Source organism: Bombina bombina, chromosome 9 (genome assembly GCF_027579735.1).
Source record: "Bombina bombina isolate aBomBom1 chromosome 9, aBomBom1.pri, whole genome shotgun sequence".
Lineage (NCBI taxonomy): Eukaryota > Metazoa > Chordata > Amphibia > Anura > Bombinatoridae > Bombina > Bombina bombina.
Genome location: NC_069507.1, coordinates 101822194 through 101842151, shown reverse-complemented (window position 1 = coordinate 101842151; position 19958 = coordinate 101822194). Strand labels below are relative to the sequence as shown.

The 19958-nt window shown below is 38.4% G+C and overlaps 1 protein-coding gene across 1 annotated transcript in view; it reads left to right on the top strand.

The window, feature by feature from the left end:
* Positions 1 to 19958, top strand: part of P2RX3 (purinergic receptor P2X 3) — a 136763-nt gene that overhangs the window by 104448 nt on the left and 12357 nt on the right. The window contains exon 10 of the mRNA XM_053691680.1: positions 12820 to 12885. Coding sequence (XP_053547655.1) covers positions 12820 to 12885 — 66 coding nt within the window. The remainder of the gene's footprint in view (positions 1 to 12819; positions 12886 to 19958) is intronic.

Genomic DNA, 19958 nt, shown 5'->3' with positions numbered 1-19958 from the left:
CACAACTAAATAAAGTTATTAACCCCTGTCCTGCCGCTCCCGGACCCTGCCGCAACTTTAATAAAGGTATTAACCCCTATCCCTCTGCTCCCGGAGCCCACCGCAACTCTAATAAAGTTATTAACCCCTATCCCGCTGCTCTCGGACCCTGCTGCAACTTTAAAAAAGGTATTAACCCCTATCCCGCTGCTCCCGGAGCCCACCGCAACTAAATATATGTATTAACCCCTAAACCACTGGCCTTCCACAACACTACCACTTACTAAACCTATTAACCCCTAGACCGCCAGCGCCCCACATCGCCATAAATTAAATTAAGCTATTAACCCCTAAACCTAACAATCCACTAACTTTACATTAAAATTACAACATTCTATCTTATAATAAATTTAAACTTACCTGTAGAATTACAATAAACTATATTAAACTATTAATTAATCTACCCTAACTATTATACTAAAATTACATTAAACCATATTAAACTATTAATTAATCTACCCTACCTATTATACTAAAATTACATTAAATTACATTAAAGACTTCGGCCTGCTTGGATGAAGACTTCTACCGCTTCATTGAGGATGGATTCCGGATCTTCAAAAACTGTAAGTGCGTTAGTGTTAGGTTTTTTTAAGGGTTCATTGGGTGGGTTTAAATTTTAGGTTAGGGACTTTGGGGCGGAAAAAGTGCTAAATGCCCTTTTAAGGGCAATGCGCATCCACATGCCCTTTTCAGGGCAATGGGGAGCTTAGGTTTTTTAGATAGGATTTTATTTGGGGGGTTGGTTGTGTGGGTGGTGGGTTTTATTGTTGGGGGGGTATTTGTATATTTTTTTACAGGTAAAAGAGCTGATTTCTTTGGGGCAATGCCCCGCAAAAGTCCCTTTTAAGGGCCATTGGTAGTTTATTGTAGGCTAAGGTTTTTTTTTTTATTTTGGGGGGGCTTTTTTATTTTGATAGGGCTATTAGATTAGGTGTAATTAGTTTAAATATTTGATAATTTATTTTTTATTTTGTGTAACTTATTGTTTTTTATTTTGTGTAACTTAGTGTTTTTTATTTTGTGTAACTAGTGTTTTTTATTTTGTGTAACTAGTGTTTTTTATTTTGTGTAACTTAGTGTTTTTTATTTTGTGTAACTTAGTTGTTAGTTTTTTGTAACTTAGTAATATTTAATAGTAGATTTAAATAATTTGAGTTGGGTTAGGTGTTTAAATATGTAATATAGTTATTTTAATTATTAGTTTAATATAGTTTAATGTAATTTAATGTAATTTTAGTACAATAGGTAGGGTAGATTAATTAATAGTTTAATATAGTTTTTTTTTTTTTTATAAACAGTTTTTATTGAGGTTTTCAAAACAGTCATACATTGAAAATTCAATTTTCAGTATTCTCAGGAAACATGTTACAATAGAATATAGGACCATAAGAAACAAAAATAAAATAATATTAAAACAGTAGTCTTCATATAGACTGTGAAATTATTTAGCCCAAAAACAAATATCGTGATTGCTCAGAATTAACATATCTCCAACTATTAAGCCGATCATAGCAGAGGTTCTTAAAAAATAAACTTATATCAGTAACATTGCTTGCACTAACAATCTGCCTCGTAAATTGAATTATAAAAGTGAGACCTCATTTTTATTTATATTATCTGCTACCCAATCCCCTTAGGACAAATATGGACCACTGTGGGCCTAGTCACTCAGATGTATCATAATAGAGGGAGTAGTAGACAAATAGAAAAAGGGTTATTAATGGCCGCTATATTGATGTAAATATATAAAAGGTATCAGGGAAAGGTGCAATGGAATCTGCGTTCCTTTGTTTAACCAGTAAACAAATCTAGGGGGGAGGGCAGAGCCACTATTATGGAAGTAATAATCTCAGGGCAAACTTTATAAAGATATACTTATACCGAAGATTTCCCAAAGCTAGCATATAAGCAATTGCTACACATATATACATGTGCCCATGAACAAAGTACAATAACAGACTATATCTTGAGCAATGAACTCCCAAGTCATATAATATGTAAAGCATAGGCATATTTAGGTAATAGTTAGGTTACACAGCACAATAATGGATATACAATAACCCAAATCTAATAACCTCTGTTTAGGAAACATTAGGTCTAGTATGACTGCCTCTCAGATATTTGTATGTGAGTCAATACATTTTAGAAACTAACAATTAACTACTTTCTATACTATGTCTGATAAAATAAAACTGAGTACAGGTTCAATCTTAACACACTTAACCACATAAAACAAATATGGTATATGTAAATCACGGTAGATAGGAGTGAAACACAAAATATATCTCTTGGCCCATGCAACAGTTATATAACGTAAACACTGGTCATTGGAAATAATGCATAAAGATTCTTAGTGGCTCAGCTAAAATATATATGGGATTACAAGTTAAATGCAGGCAAGATTATTTAATTAGTATGTGCCGTTACCTGAAAGGTGTAGATCTTCATGTGGAATCATCAAATTACCGCTTCATGCTTAAAACTTACATATAGCTAGGGTTACATGGGAGGAAAGGATAAAAAGAGCATGGAGGCATAATAGGCAGAAAATAACATACAGGCACAGCATATAATTGCCCTTATGTAAATTTGCAGTCTCAATAATCTCAAAAGTATCCTAGAGCCGGTACAGATGATACATAAAATATGGATGACATTATAGGTTGCCAAATATATACTTTAAACCCATAGAACTAAAAAAGTTGAAGTGCAAAGTGAAAGTCTCAGGTACTTTTGTGAAACTGAACAACTTCACTGTCTAAACTAGTGGCAGGTACCCAAAAAAAAGTTTGTGGTATAATTTATAACTTGGGAGTCAAATTGAATCTATAGCCACTATTGGGCTAGGTATAGCATGAAAGAATAAATATATAGAGAACAACACCAGGGGAAAAAACATCTAATATCAAGTACATGTGATAGATATAGTACGACTGACTCAGAACTATCCCGTATTTATCCTAGGTACTAAGAGTAAAGAGGGTCAGAGTACAAAGTAAAAATCCCAATCATTGTGATAGAGCTTAACCCCTTGACAGTCTGAGCTAATGGTGGGCAGAGTCAGGATCCTAAGAACCAATAATGACAGTGGCATCATATCGTTGAGTAAAATGAAATCTATGTACAACCATAAATGCCATAGCATTGTCTGCCATATAGCCCTGTATTAAATAAATTGCAAATAAAGTTCAGTCAACACTGTCCATGACAAAGTAAAGGCTGGTACATATCGTAATACTAGGAGAGCCGTGTGACAGTGAAAAGCCCTGTATCAGTCCGGTATTGCTGAGAATGTACATTAGCCGATTCCAGAACGGTATGAAAGTACTCTCCTAGCCGCCTGTGGGCTCAGTTTCAACCATCCGGGACCAAGACAGTACAGTCGGCTAGTACAATCTATGAATGAGCTTACATGCGAAATTAGTACAGATAGTACCTCCTCGATAGTCCTTAACATTAGCCTCAGCAGGGTTACATGAGATCCCGACACAGCTCCTGTATCAGTCTCCCCAATGACTTCAGAATAAGGCTCCACCATGGAGGGCAATGTAGCATGACTTATCGCTTCAGTGAAGCGTTCAGGGACTAGAACCGCATCAGCCTTCCAGACTAGAGAGCATTGATCTGTGATCGGGTAGTTAAGGCTCCCCATTCCTAGTTCTGCTACACCAGACTGACCTGTTGAATTGTCCTGCAAAGCAATAGTGGGAGTTGAAAGGTCTGCGATCCAGACCTCGGGACCGGCCACATCCCACGAGGTCGGGCCGCTCCAGATCAGCTCTGCACACTCAATAGCCTGACTCGGTTGTTCTACATGTTTTGGCATGCTTAGAAGTAACAGCGGGCGGTCCAGGTGCAATATCCCCGCAGTATTAGAGCTCCTTATTAAGCAATCTACATCCCGAGTTATTGCCTCTTTAAACTCCATAATGAGAGTTTGTATCTCAATGGCGATATCCTCCATGATGATTCGCAAGAAACGCTATATAAAATAGCCTTAATTATTAAAGTAGGTTGAAAAGAATGTTCATATGCTTCAGTTGAGCTTGTAACCCAGTATCTGGGGGGGTATTATGCGGCACCCCCAACTTCTCCGTGTCACGCCTGCAGAGTAGGCCTCACTGGTCTCGTCATATAAATCTTTTACACGGTTGAAAAGTTTAGTTGAAGAACATAGGTCAGGAACAAAGTTTAGGAATGCTTTCCCGAATCTGTCAGTCTTGTTATACTGTACCAGATAGTAATTTTAACTCTAAAAATGAAATAAATAGTCAGGAGCTCTTCAAAAACATGTCCTACTGCAACAACTGCAGGCTCCGCCCCCCAGTTTAATATAGTTTAATGTAATTTTAGTATAATAGTTAGGGTAGGTTAATTAATAGTTTAATATAGTTTATTTTAATTCTAAAGGTAAGTTTAAATTTATTATAAGATAGGGATGAGTTAATATTTAATGTAAAGTTAGCGGGTTGTTAGGTTTAGGGGTTAATAGTTAATTTAGTTTATGGCAATGTGGGGGGCTGGCGGTTTAGGGGTTAATAGGTTTAGTAAGTGGTAGTGATGTGGGAGGCCAGGGGTTTAGGGGTAAAACGTTTATTTAGATGCGGTGGGGTCCGGGAGCAGTGCTATAGGGGTTAATAACTTTATTTAGTTGCGGCGGGGTCCGGGAGTGGCGGGATAGGGGTTAATACATTTATTTAGTTGCGGCGGGCTCCGGGAGCGTTGGGATAGGGATTAATACATTTATTTAGTTGCTGCAGGGTCCAGGAGCGGCGGGATAAGGGTTAATAACATTTATTTAATTGCGGCGATGTCGGGGGCGGCAGATTAGGGGTGTTTAGACTTGGGGGTTATGTTAGGGTGTTAGGTGTAAACTTTACAGTTTTTTTGCCATAGAAATCAATGGGATATCTGGCAGCATCGAACATAAGCTTTCCCTGTTTTCAGACTCCCATTGATTCCTATGGCATCCGCGGCCTCCAGGGTGGCGGATTGAAAACCAGGTATGCTTGGCCGGAATAGTGGCGAGCGTACCTGTTAGAAAGTTGATAACTTGCAAAAGTTGCCAGATAGTGCCTAATTTGTATTCAGAACATCTGTTATGACGTAAGCATCGATCTGTGTCGGACTGAGACCGGTGGATCGTATGTTAGGTCACAGATTTGAACTTTTGCTGTTCTGTAGGCTTTGATAAATAGGGCGAATCAGGCTCGCCACAATTACGCTGCGAAATTCCAGCGTATTTGCGATTGACGGCTTGATAAATAGGCCTCCTAGCATAAAGTGTAAGGGGTAAAAAAAAAAATGTGTGCCAAACACAACTTAAATACATTTAAATAGAGTGTTACACTCATATTTACAGTTTCTGATAAAAAAATATTCATATAAATATTAATAAAAACATTTTATAAGGGTTAAAAGGCATATGGTAAATGACAAGGTATTTGACTGGAAAGGGCTATAATTATATATATGTATATATGTATATGTATGTGTGTGTATATATATATATAAATTATATATATATATATATATATATATATATATATATATATATATCAGCACAGCAAAGAAGGCACTCTCCGTTTGAATAAATCGTTTAATGGTAAACGTTTTCGGGGTCTCCCCCATCCTCAGACCACTTACAGACATTAATCACAACACAACTTAAATAACTACTTACCCTCACCGTGACACACCGCCATCAGACTCCCAGCTTCCGTGTAGCGCAACTGCGCATGCGCGCCCGGAACTAAGGAGAGCCGACGGGGACCAACTACCAAGTTAAAATCAACATAATAAAAACTAATGCAGCAATATAGTAAAATAGCTAAAGATGGTACCGTTTTGCATATCGATATTTCTACATAACACTAAGCATACTGTAATTTGCACAGATCGTACCTACCCCCCATGCTTTCTTCACAAGTTACACATATAATGTTTTTTTACATTCTAATCCCTGCACAACTTTATGCGAGAACTTATCTTCATATTTACATAGAGGGGTTGCCTGTGCATGCTGACAATACTCTTCATGTGTTAAACTCATGCCCCCAACTGGACTTAAGTACATAGTCAAAACCATTAGCACAGTACCCCTTTCACAGACCAAAAGAAATTAAACTCAAGGAAGTGTTACTTTACCACGAAGCACCCCCCAATCTATCATCTTCAATACCTGATAGACATCCTCAATTAAGCAGCTACTTTACTATAAATGGGGAACCCATCTGTACAGATCATCCACTGTACTAAAATTTCACTGCATATACTCATTGCAGCCGTGGACGTATATATTCATATTAGCTTTAGCTCTCATATTAATATGAAGGAGGCAGTGGGCATACATCCACTACAATTTTTACAAAAAACATTGGTAGTCCAACTGGACATTCAGCCCCTTTGGGGACATAGTCTCCAGATTAAAAATCCACTGGGACTCCCGTTGTAGTAGACGCCTGCCCCTGTCACCACCCCTAGGATTGCGTGGAACGTGGTCTATGATGATATATCGAAGGTCAGATACAGCATGACCACTGGTACTGAAGTGGCGAGCCACCGGTTGATCTGAATCACCAGATTGATTCTGCTAAATTGTTTTTAAAACGGTGATGGTGTGGTGCAGCATTTGTTGTTGTAATATTATACACAGACTGAAGTATGAGCCAAGAGGACACGGAGGCCTCTCAGGTGGGTGATCAGCTTGAAGATAATATAGAGGGAGCTAATGTGTTCCAATTCTCTGAAGCTGATGCAAATAGAATACGGTTTGATGCCATTACTATCAGAAAACAAAGGGAACAACCTGATCAGATATTTAACTATGTTGTGAAACTAAGGAAGAAGAAAATTGATTTACAGCTGCATGGGTGTTATTTATCAGAATACCATAGGAAGGCATTTATTCCAAAAGGATTTAGGATTAAGAGCATACCCACTATTGGGCGTAATAACCCCACTTTCTGCCTTAAGTGGTGTGGTATTCTGAACAAGGGCTCTCTAGATTTGATGTTGTTGGTCATACAGGAGGTAAGTGACCAATTAAAGCAAATAGAATTAGAACTACAGAACTTTGAGTCTACTCATATGATTAAACTTACTGAGGATCCCAGTGAGGCATGGCTTGATAAACTAAAAGCAAGCATTGATACCTATGAGAAAGAACTGTTAACCTTTAAAGAACGTAAATTGGAAGCATTGACACAGGACTACAAAGAAAAGCGCATTTATAGATGGCTGCTTGGTCCCCAAGAAAGGGGTAACTTGTCTAGGTACAGACGTGCACGAGTGTTCAAGCCAAGGTCACTGACTACAGTGGAGAGCTCGGATAATAGCTCTGATCCAGAAGGTCAATTGCCCACTCGGAGTGAGTTCCCTCAGGGATCCCAATCTATGACTACTCGCTCAAAAAACAAGCAGGGCATAGGCCACACCAGAGGCGGGGGCGACGTGGGTCGCAGAGCAAGAGGAAGACCTCCTCGGCAGTGGCGCAAATAGACAACACTGATGGGTCTAGCAATATCATTATGAATCTAAGCTCATATGTTCTGACTAAATCTGAAGAAGCAGTGTTGCAGAAAGGTCTAAAATTCATCCCAACCTTATATGCAAACAAATTTTTTCTCAATGTTGATCTCTTTAAGTTTCAGAGATCCTTGAGGTTGAAGGAACCCTTTGGGATCCCCAAAGAGGAACCAGTGGGTTTACGAAGAAAGGGCAAATTTGATCCAAAAAGCACTAATGCAAGCATTGCCACTTATGCAAGAATGACTAAGGGGGACATGATGAGAGACCTCCATGACCATAAAAACAGCTTTAGGAATAACTTGAATAAAGAACAGCGCCTAGCTCTCAAGAGCTTACAGAATAACAAAGATCTGGTGATACGGGAGGCGGACAAAGGAGGGGCCCTGGTCCTGCAAGACTATCGGGATTATAAGCAGGAAATTGTACAGCAATTATCCGATGGTGATACATACAGACGGCTACCGGGCAATCCTACTGGATCCTTTAAGACAAGAATTGACAACTATCTGGAATGTCTTTACCAACAAGGCATTATTGATAAAGCCTTGAGGGATTACTTACAAATTGGGCATCCTATTGTCCCTGTGATCTACACCCTGCCGAAGGTGCATAAAAATCCAATCACACCTCCAGGAAGACCAATTGTGTCAGCCAGGGGATCTATTATACAACCCCTGGCTACTTTTGTAGACAGTATTCTGCAACCAATCGTGAGGCACACTGGTTCCTTTCTTTTGGACTCCATTGAGCTTATCCAGCTGTTGAAGACCTATCGTACATCTGGTGGAGATGAGCTTCTGGTCACATTGGATGTGACCAGTTTATATACCGTGATTCCCCACGAACAGGGAATGGCTACTGTTGTGTACCATCTTCTTAGACATCCTTATATTGGCCCTCCGGTTGATGTGATGTCTGAACTACTGGACTTCTGTTTAAGATGCAATTATTTCAAATTCGAGAGGGACTTTTTTCTACAGATCTCAGGAACAGCGATGGGGTCCAATGTGGCCCCATCTTATGCGAATCTGTTTATGGCCCACTTTGAAACGGTTGCCACCACTGCTTTTGAAGATCCTAGAATAAGGTTATACCAACGTTACATAGATGACCTCTTCCTTATCTGGTGTGGTACAGAGGACGAGTTACTGGTGTGGTATTCAGAAGTAAACAAGGTGAATCCACAAGTACAGTTTAAGATGACCTATGATGTACATACCATCGACTTCCTGGATTTAAGGATTTTCAAGGAGAACACAGGCATCAGCACAACCTTATACCACAAAGAAACTGACAGGAATTCATTACTGGATGCTACAAGCTGTCACCCTCCTAGTTTGAAAAAATCACTGTCAAGGTCACAGTTTAAGCGAGTGGTACGCAATAATAGTAATCAGGAAAGGAAGGAACAGCAACTACAGGAGATGTACAAGAAATTCACGGACCGTGGATATGGTTCTAAGTATCTTGACCAATCATTAATGGAAGCATCAGGGCTTACACAGGAACAGGCACTCATTAAGGTGGAGAGAGATAAGAGTGAGAAGAAAATGATTTTTACCACCATCTTTTCACCTGAAAAACTACAGTTCTCCAATATTTTGAGGGAACATTGGGACATTTTGGAGAGTGACAAAACATTACCCTTTGCATCCTGTGTGTCACCATTGGTTGGGTTCAAGCGTGGAAGATCACTGAAAGATATGCTATTGAGACCTGACAACAGTGACAGTTATATGCCTAGTACATGGTTAAAAACCACGAAAAAAGGTTGCTTCCGCTGCAGTGGTTGCACTACCTGTGGTGGGCTAACCCAGAGTAGCACATTCCAACATCCATGGTCTAATAAGAAATATCACATCCTGCATAGGGTTACTTGTACAACCACGTATATTGTGTATTTATTACATTGTCCGTGTGGTAGATTTTACGTGGGTAAGACCCAGGATTATCTCAGGACGAGGATGGCGAACCACCGGTCAGCGATTTGGCTGGCAATTAAAGATGGTGATTCAGATCAGCCGGTTGCTCGCCACTTCAGTACCAGTGGTCATGCTGTATCTGACCTTCGATATATCATCATAGACCACGTTCCACGCAATCCTAGGGGTGGTGACAGGGGCAGGCGTCTACTACAACGGGAGTCCCAGTGGATTTTTAATCTGGAGACTATGTCCCCAAAGGGGCTGAATGTCCAGTTGGACTACCATTGTTTTTTGTAAAAATTGTAGTGGATGTATGCCCACTGCCTCCTTCATATTAATATGAGAGCTAAAGCTAATATGAATATATACGTCCACGGCTGCAATGAGTATATGCAGTGAAATTTTAGTACAGTGGATGATCTGTACAGATGGGTTCCCCATTTATAGTAAAGTAGCTGCTTAATTGAGGATGTCTATCAGGTATTGAAGATGATAGATTGGGGGGTGCTTCGTGGTAAAGTAACACTTCCTTGAGTTTAATTTCTTTTGGTCTGTGAAAGGGGTACTGTGCTAATGGTTTTGACTATGTACTTAAGTCCAGTTGGGGGCATGAGTTTAACACATGAAGAGTATTGTCAGCATGCACAGGCAACCCCTCTATGTAAATATGAAGATAAGTTCTCGCATAAAGTTGTGCAGGGATTAGAATGTAAAAAAACATTATATGTGTAACTTGTGAAGAAAGCATGGGGGGTAGGTACGATCTGTGCAAATTACAGTATGCTTAGTGTTATGTAGAAATATCGATATGCAAAACGGTACCATCTTTAGCTATTTTACTATATTGCTGCATTAGTTTTTATTATGTTGATTTTCACTTTCGCTTTTCATTTGGTAGTTGGTCCCCGTCGGCTCTCCTTAGTTCCGGGCGCGCATGCGCAGTTGCGCTACACGGAAGCTGGGAGTCTGATGGCGGTGTGTCACGGTGAGGGTAAGTAGTTATTTAAGTTGTGTTGTGATTAATGTCTGTAAGTGGTCTGAGGACGGGGGAAACCCCGAAAACGTTTACCATTAAACGATTTATTCAAACGGAGAGTGCCTTCTTTGCTGTGCTGATATTTGATTGTTTGAAAGTGCACCCCGGCAGCTGGATGATAAAAAAAGAGTGCTGGTTCCCTGCTTCTATTTGTATATATATATATATATATATATATATATACAGGGGTTGAAAAATATCACAATGGTTTACTAGTAAGGGATCACTTTATACTTGTGATACGTGTGCTAATCCGTCTGTGTTAAAAGTTTACTTTAAGTGGTTGGACCCCCTTTTGCCTTCAGAACTGCCTTAAAGGGACATGAAACACATATTTTTTTCTTTCATGATTCAGATAGAGAATACAATTTTAAACAACTTTCTAATTTACTTCTAATATCTAATTTTTCATTCTCTTGGTACCATTTGTTGAAGGAGCAGCAATGCACTAATGGTTTCTAACTGAACACATGGGTGATCCAATGACAATCGATATATATATGCAGCCACCAATCAGCAGCTAGAACCTAGGCTCTCTGCTGCTCCTGAACTTGCCTAGATAAACTTTTCAGCAAAGGATAACAAGAGAAGGAATCAAATTAAATAATATAAGTGAATTGGAAAGTTGTTTAAAATTATATTCTCTATCTGAATCATAAAAGAAAAATGTTGGGTTTCATGTCCCTTTAATTCTTGGTGGCATAGGTTCAAAAAGGTGTTGGAAAGTTTCCTCAGATATTTTGGTCCATATTGACATGATAGCATAAAGCATGATGTGAATCTCCTGTTCCACCACATCCCAAAGTTGCTATATTGGATTGAGATCTGGTGACTGTGGAGTCCATTGGAGTGCAGTGAACTCATTGTCAGCTTTGTGACATGGTGCATTATGCTGCTGGAAGTAGCCATCAGAAGATTGGTACACTGTAGTCATAAAGGGATGGAACATGGTCAGCAACAATACTCAAGTAGACTGTGGCATTTAAACAATGCTCAATTGGTACTAAGGGGCCCAAAGTGTGCCAAGAAAATATCCCCCACACCATTATACCACCACCACCACCAGCCTGACTGGTGATACAAGGCAGGATGGATCCATGCTTTCATGTTGTTTACGTCAAATTCTGACCCTACCATCTGAATATTGCAGCTGAAATCGAGACTCATCAGACCAGGCAATGTTTTTCCAGTCTTCTATTGTGCAATTTTAGTTGGCCTGTGCGAATTGTAGCCTCAGTTTCCTGTTCTTAGCTGACAGGAGTGGCACCCAGTGTGGTCTTCTTCTGCTTTAGCCCATCTGCTTCAAGGTTTGACGTGTTGTGCATTTAGAGATGGTGTTCTACATACCTTGGTTGTAATGAGTGTTTTTTTGAGTTACTGTTGCCTTTCTATCATCTTGAACCAGTCTGCCCATTCTCCTCTGACCTCTGAAATCAACAAGGCATTTTCATCCACACAAATGACGCTCACTGGATATTTTCTCTTTTTCGGACCATTCTCTGTAAACCCTAGAGATGGTTGTGCATGAAAATTCCAGTAGATCAGCAGTTTTTAAAATACTCAGACCTGCCCGTCTGGCACTGCCAAACATGCCACGTTCAAAGTCACTTAAATCCCCTTTCTTCCACATTCTGATGCTCGGTTTGAACTTCAGCAAGTCGTCTTCACCACATCTACAATGATGCCTAAATGCATTGAGTTGCTGCCATGCAATTGGCTGATTAGCAATTTTTGTTACCAAGCAATTGAACAGATGTACCTAATAAAGTGGCCCAGTGAGTGTGTATATATATATACAGTATATATATATATATATATATATATATATATATATATCACTATATATATAGTATATATATTTTATAGTGATATATACAGTATATATATATATATATATATATATATATATATATACCAATCACTATAAAAACATGTACAATATACCCATAACCCCAGCTCTTGTTTGTGTTACATGGAAAGAACCTGTATTAAATGGGAAAACATTGTCACACTTTTGGAGGTAAGATTTACAATTACAAGAAATCTTCTGAATATAGCCTGAAGCTTAGTTTACATCTATGGTTTGGACTTTTACATAAAAGAAACAATTTTTACATTTAGACAGTATATGTTGTGTAAACATGCTTTGAAAACATGCCTCCTCTACACTGCTGTAATTTGGGTTGGTATAGTCATTAATGTTATAGATGCTAGTTGATATACTGTATTTGTTCTGACTTTACATTTTCTTCCTTTACAATTCTTACACAGTCTTATTTTTTTCAGGCTGGGAAATTTAACATAATACCAACTCTCATCAATATAGTTGCAGCATTTACCTCTGTGGGTGTGGTGAGTAACTATAATACTTTACCATTTTCAACTTATTAATAGGCTTTTATATCCTGGAGTATCAAATGTTTCTACTGTTGGCTTTGTATGAATTGTTTATGAAAACAGCTGTCTGAGGCAGCCTATAGAAGAAACCAGCATTAGGTATTAATTCAATGCCAAGTTTATTTATTCTTATTTAAAACTGAACTGCAATAACAAAATTATACAAATACCAAAAGAGGCCACAAGCACCTGATGGGAAATACTTTCACTCATCATCAAAGCAGCATTTGTATCCAATAGCTGTTAAAAAAATGATAGCAAAAGCACTTCAGTCCCCCGTTACAGAGTTTGCTCTCCTTAGTGTGCCCGTGATACGGTAGCAAACAGCAGCTCCCCTTTTCACTTGCGGATGACGGTCGTCAGGCATTCTTTGGTTCACAACTCATACAGTGTTTTCAGATTCCCACTTAATAGCCCTCTTTCAGCTCCTCACTCACGTGGTAACATCCTAGTGTTAATATTTATCAGGTATTTGTAGAGGGCCTATAAATATCAGTAAAGTATGAAGCTATGTTAGCACTTCCCTTCAGATGCTCGCTGCCAGCCCCAGTTCTCCCAGACCATATCCAGAAACAAGAAATATCGAATGTGGCGGCACTGTATCACCTCAGGGGATGCAAGCTACTGTTTTCCTCTGTGAAACGTGCATTCTTTCACCTCCAAGATAAAAAGCTCACAATGGTGTAGCACATTTCAAATAAAATTGTAGGTGCACAAACAGGTCATACTCACAAGTTGGGCTACTCCAACTAACTTTGATATATATTGATTTTATGCTCTTGAGAAAGGCTTGTTTTGCCAAAACGCGTTGAGCTATATTTTAATAAAATCTGAAGCGGCATCTGAAGATACCCTTGTGATGGTTTTAATAAAAGGCTGATTTAAAACTGAAATCCTGATTTGTAGAGGGCCAACAGATTCCGCAGAGCTATAAACATAGGCGGTATACGAGATAACATTTATAGGGATCAAATGGGTAGAGGGCCCTGCCGACAGTTGCACTGTTATAGTCTGCTCTTAAGAAGGTTATCTACAAACAGCTGGGCTCATAGGATTACATGCTAAGGGGTTCAAGGGGATAGAAATGGAGTTAGGAAAAGTTAGTGTAGGTTGTATGCACCCCTGAATAATAGATTCTTTAGGGAGTGGCAGAGAGTCCCACAAGATGGGAGCAAGTCTGGAGAAGTCCTGTAAACGGGAATGTGAGGAGGTAACAAGAGAGGAGGAGAGGAGTCAGAATTTTGTGTTTAATCCTGGAGGCAAAAGGAAGCCAGTGAAGGTATTGGCAGAGAGGTGCAGCAGATGAACAGCAATGTGTAATGAATGGAATTAAAATCTTAGTTGTGTCTTGTGTAAGGAAATATCTAATTTTGGAGATGTTTTTAAGGTGGAAGCAGCAGGCTTTAGCCAAGGACTGAATGTGAGGAGTGAAAGAAACATCTGAGTCAAGTGTGACCCCAAGACATCGGGCATGCGTGGTAGGGGAAATGATGGAGTTATTGACAGTTATAGAGAAATGGGGGGGTGGAGATTTTGGAAGAAGGGGGGGAAATAAGGAGCTCAGTTTTGTAGAGATTTAGCTTAAGGTAGTGAGAGGACATCCAAGATGAGATATAAAAATGACAGTTAGTGACACAGGTTAGCAAGGAAGGAGCTAGGTCTGGTGCAGAGGGGTTTACTTAGGTGTCATTGGCATACAAATTATATTGAAACCCGTGGAACTTTATTAAGGAACCTAATGACAACCTGTAGATTGAGAAGAGAAGGGAACTGAGGACAGAGCCTTGCAGTACCCCAATAGAAAGTGGTAACAGGGCAGAGGATGCCCCAGAGAAGGCTACACTAAAGGTACGGTTAGACAGGTAGGAAGAGAGCCACAAGAGAGTTGTGTCACAAATGCCGAAGGATTGAAGGGTTTGGAGCAAAAGAGGGTGGTCAATAGTATCAAGGGCTGCAGACAGTTTAAAGAGGATAAGCAAAGAAAAGTGGCCTTTGGATTTTGCTGTAAGTAGGTCATTGGTAATTTTAACGATTGCATTCTCTGTGAGGTGATGGGGGCGAAATCCAGATTGCAGTGGGTCAAGGTGGGAGTTTAATGTAAGGAAATGGAATAGACGTGCATATATTAGCTTTTCAAGAAGCTTTGAGGCAAGAGGGAGTAGGGAAATAGGGCGGTAGTTTGATGGCGAGGTTGGATCGAGAGAAGGTTTTTTGAGGATAGGTGTGACCAGTGCGTGTTTTAGAGATGAGGGAAATATACCGGTACTGAGGGAGAGGTTAAAGATGTGTGTGAGTATATCAGTAAGGGTAGAAAAGAGGGAGGGGAGTAGCTGCGAGGTAATGGGGTTGAGGGGATAGGTAGTGAGGTGAGAGGACAGTATAAGGGCCAAAACTTCTTCCTCAGTAACAGGGGCAAAAGAGCTAAATTTATAGCTGAGTAGGTTTTGGATGATTGCAAGCTTTTGAGGGGGTGGAAGACTGGTAGTATGTTGAGAGCTGATTTCATTTCCAATAGGTAATGCTCCCAGGGGTTGGACTAAACTTAGCATTTATTGTTCCATACAAATAAAAGCAAGACAATAGAGAGCTTGTGACTGCAGGATGGCAGGACCACTCAGCTGACACATTTAGGCATAAGCCATACTCTTAGCTGTGAGTAGTTCTGCAATCCTCTTAGATTTACTTCTGCAAATCTAAAATCATTAGTAAAAAAGAGAAGGTGGGATCATCCTATATAAATACGGGGGATAAAGTAACAGGAATGCAAAATTGATTTACTTATGATCACATAGCATTTCAATGTGCTTTTTGTATGTAAATTTAGGAGCCGACCCATTTTTGCTTCAGCACCCCGGAAAACTGAAACCCTGATTTGTAGAGGGCCAACAGATTCTGCAGCGCTATAAACATAGGCGGTATGCACGATAACATTTATAGGGATCAAATGGGTAGAGGGCCCTGCCGACAGTTGCACTGTTGTAGTCTGCTCTTAAGAAGGTTATCTACAAACAGCTGGGCTCATAGGATTACATGCACATTTCAATGTGCTTTTTAAAGCAGGTATGTAAATTTAGGAGCCGACCCATTTTTGCTTCAGCACCCCGGATAGCGCTTGCTGATTGGTGGCTGCATTTAGCCACCAATCAACAAGCGCTGCCCAGGTTCTGAACCAAAGATGGGCCAGCTTGTAAGCTTCCATTCCTGCAAATAAAGATACCAAGAGAACAAAGAAAAAGTTATAATAGGAGTAAATTAGAAAGTTGACTAAAATTGCACGCTCTTTAACTTTTTATTTTCTATTTCCAGGTTTTAAGAGATCTCTGATTATATAATCTACACTAGTCCGTGCTTGTGATATTAGCCTTTTAGAGTAAGTAGCCTCTAGCCAAAAGTCTGTCATTTAACAAGCCCATAGTTTTCATTATCTGTGCAGTCCTACTTCAAGCGTATAAACTGACTTTTTGCCTTGAGGGCTTCCTTTTAGGATTACATCTAGATAGGTTATAGACTCCTTGGAAAATTCAAAGGTAAATCCAATGCCCACTTTTTTCTCATTCGATGATTTTACAAACTCCTCAACTCCAATTCTTACATTCCATACAAAGAGAAGATCATCTATGAATCAACTAAATCTGAGTATAATGTAATAAATGTCTGTCAGTAGTTAGTACAATAGCTCCTACTCATGGTGTGTTAACCGTTAAGTCACTTAATTTTTGGTGATTTGTTACAAATTGACAATGTATTTTAACCAGTTTATCCATTGGTATCCAGCTAAGTTATAATGAAGTTTTTGTTTTCTTTTGATTTGTCAACATACAGCTTATAAATGAGGACAGCATATTATCTGTCAAGTGGGAATGTATAATAAGACAGAACATTTACTAAGAGTTAGAAGTTTGGTTCCCATCTAATCATTAGAGACCATGAAAGGGTTAACCAAACTATTTATTGACTAGGAAAGAGTTAAAGGGACAGTCAAGTAAAAAAAACCTTCATGATTTAAATAGGAAATGTAATTTTAAACAACTTTCCAATTTACTTTTATCACCTTTTTTGCTTTGTTCTTTTGGTGTTCTTAGTTGAAAGCTAAACCTAGGAGGTTCATATGCTAATCTCTTAGACCTTAAAGACTGCCTCTAATCTGAATGCATTTGACCACTAGAGGGCATTAGTTCATGTGTTTCATATAGATAACAATGAGCTTATGCATGTGGAGTTACCCTGGAGTGAGCACTGATTGGCTAAAATGCAAGTTTGTCAAAAAAACTGAAATAAGGGGGCAGTCTGCAGAGGCTTAGATACGAGGTAAAAAAGTGTATTTCTATAACAGTGTTGGTTATGCAAAGCTGGGGAATTGGTAATAAAGGGATTATCTTTCTTTTTAAACAGCAAAAATTTTGCTGTTGACTGTCCCTTTAACTCCATTCACACACATACATATATATATATATATATATATATATATATATATACACAAACAGAGAGAAGCACACACACACACACACATATATATATATATATATATATATATATATATATATATATATATATATATATATATATATAAAAGAATACACCCTTTATAGAATGAGAATATTGAAAACACAGTTCAAGGTATAAACATGATGAGAATAATGGTGATTTTAACAATAGAGAGACATGTAAATATAATTATTGTAGATTGTGTGATCATAAGTGATTTAGTTTTGCATTCTTGTTACTTTATCTCCCATAGTGATATAGGATGATCTTCTCTTTTGTTAATACGTCCTATTGGCTGGCAGTGTAATGTTTTTACCAATGATTTTAGATTTGCAGATTTAAATCTAAGAGAATTGCAGAACTACTCACAGCTAAGAGTATGGTCTATGCCGAAACGCGTCAGCGGACTGATCCTGCCATCCTGCAGTGACAAGCTCTCTGTTGCTTTGATTTTGTTTGTATGGAAGAAAAAATGCTATGTTTTAAAAAGCCGGTGGGCTTCGTCATTGATTCACTGGGTAATGACAAATTTATATAGAACTCACGAAGATGCTTGTTGCAACTCTTTCTTTGTTGATCCTGTTCAAACCCTTTTCTCAATATTATGTCAGTTTGCGTTAGGGAAAATACAATAATATCAATACAATAATAACTGAGTTCCAAATACATTATTTGTGTTATTTTACTAACAGTGCAGACCAATTATGGATTCAGAATAATTAAGTTATAGTTTAAATTCTAGCAAACTTTCCATTCCAGAACCTGTATAACTGATTTACCAAATCTGGCTGAAAATTGGTATTTGAAAGTAGGTTTCCAGTCTTAATATAACCTCCAAATGTGTAGTAAATGCATTTAGTAGTAATTGGGCTATAACAAGAACAATAAAATAATTTTTTCATACCCAGAATATTTAGTTACAGCTGCAGTAATGACTACTAAATTAAACTGAATTTAATTAGTCAAGGTGAAAGGTATTTTAGGTGGTTTTTAAGATAGCAGGTTCCTGTGTATTATTTCAGTGGTTTTACTTTTGCTGCTATTTTTTACTATTTTTTTTTTACTATTTTTTTTTACTATTTTTTACTATTGCTTCTAGGATTAATATTCAACAATCCATACTAGAAATACCACAAACTATGTCAATTTTGCTATTTATGTCTCTTCATATTTCTTAGAGTGGATTTATTGTGAGTCATAAACTGTACTCTTTAATCAAAACATTCAGGAGATCCTCCACATTTCCCAATTGAAACATCAACTGTCTCCATAATGTTATTTACCCAAGATACTTACATATAAACTGGTGAGCATCACCCCTCTTCCAGTGATGCAGGTGTTGGTGACGACACTTGATGATGTCACTGTACATCTGATGACATCATCTAAGGTAGCACCACACACATAACAGCAGCATTATTCGTCACTGTACACAACATGACAGTAATGACACAGTAACAGAGGTTCATAGCTAACACTTCTCTATTATCTCAATAATAACTTTTAGGACACTCAAAGCTATTAAGTTTCTATATTGCTAAAGCTCATAAATAAACAAATTGTATAAAAAATACTTAATATTATTATAAATTAAAACAACTCAGACAGTACTTTTAATTACACTCAACTTTGTGGGTAGTTGGACAGATATATTTGTTTCTGCTGTAAAAAAAATCAGTAATGGTAATTCTCACTTTAGAGTCATCTCATATTTCCATTGTTTAAGATGCAAGGGATTATTGAACAGGTGGTCGAAGATGCTGCAAAGTTATTATTACTTGAAAGAATATTTGCTTGAAAACACTTTAATGCTTAAAATTTCACGAGGATAAGGCACTGCCGTGGTATTTTAATGATTAGCGGTTTTGCAGGTTTTTGTTTTTGCAACCTCAGGTAATTAAAACTAGATAATGTATTACAAAACCCATTTTTTAATGGAAAAACCTCTTCTCTTGTTGCAAGTTTACAAATCCAAAAATATTTCCTTCTCGAAAGTATTTTCACCTCCTCTATAAAGATTTTTTACTTGAAGACAAAAGAGTGCAACAGCACTACACTAGTATGGGGAAGATGCTATTATCAAAATTGGATATACAGGGAGTGCAGAATTATTAGGCAAATGAGTATTTTGACCACATCATCCTCTTTATGCATGTTGTCTTACTCCAAGCTGTATAGGCTCAAAAGCCTACTACCAATTAAGCATATTAGGTGATGTGCATCTCTGTAATGAGAAGGGGTGTGGTCTAATGACATCAACATCCTATATCAGGTGTGCATAATTATTAGGCAACTTCCTTTCCTTTGGAAAAATGGGTCAAAAGAAGGACCTGACAGGCTCAGAAAAGTCAAAAATAGTGAGATATCTTGCAGAGGGATGCAGCACTCTTAAAATTGCAAAGCTTCTGAAGCGTGATCATCGAACAATCAAGCGTTTAATTCAAAATAGTCAACAGGGTCGCAAGAAGCATGTGGAAAAACCAAGGCGCAAAATAACTGCCCATGAACTGAGAAAAGTCACGGGTGCAGCTGCCAAGATGCCA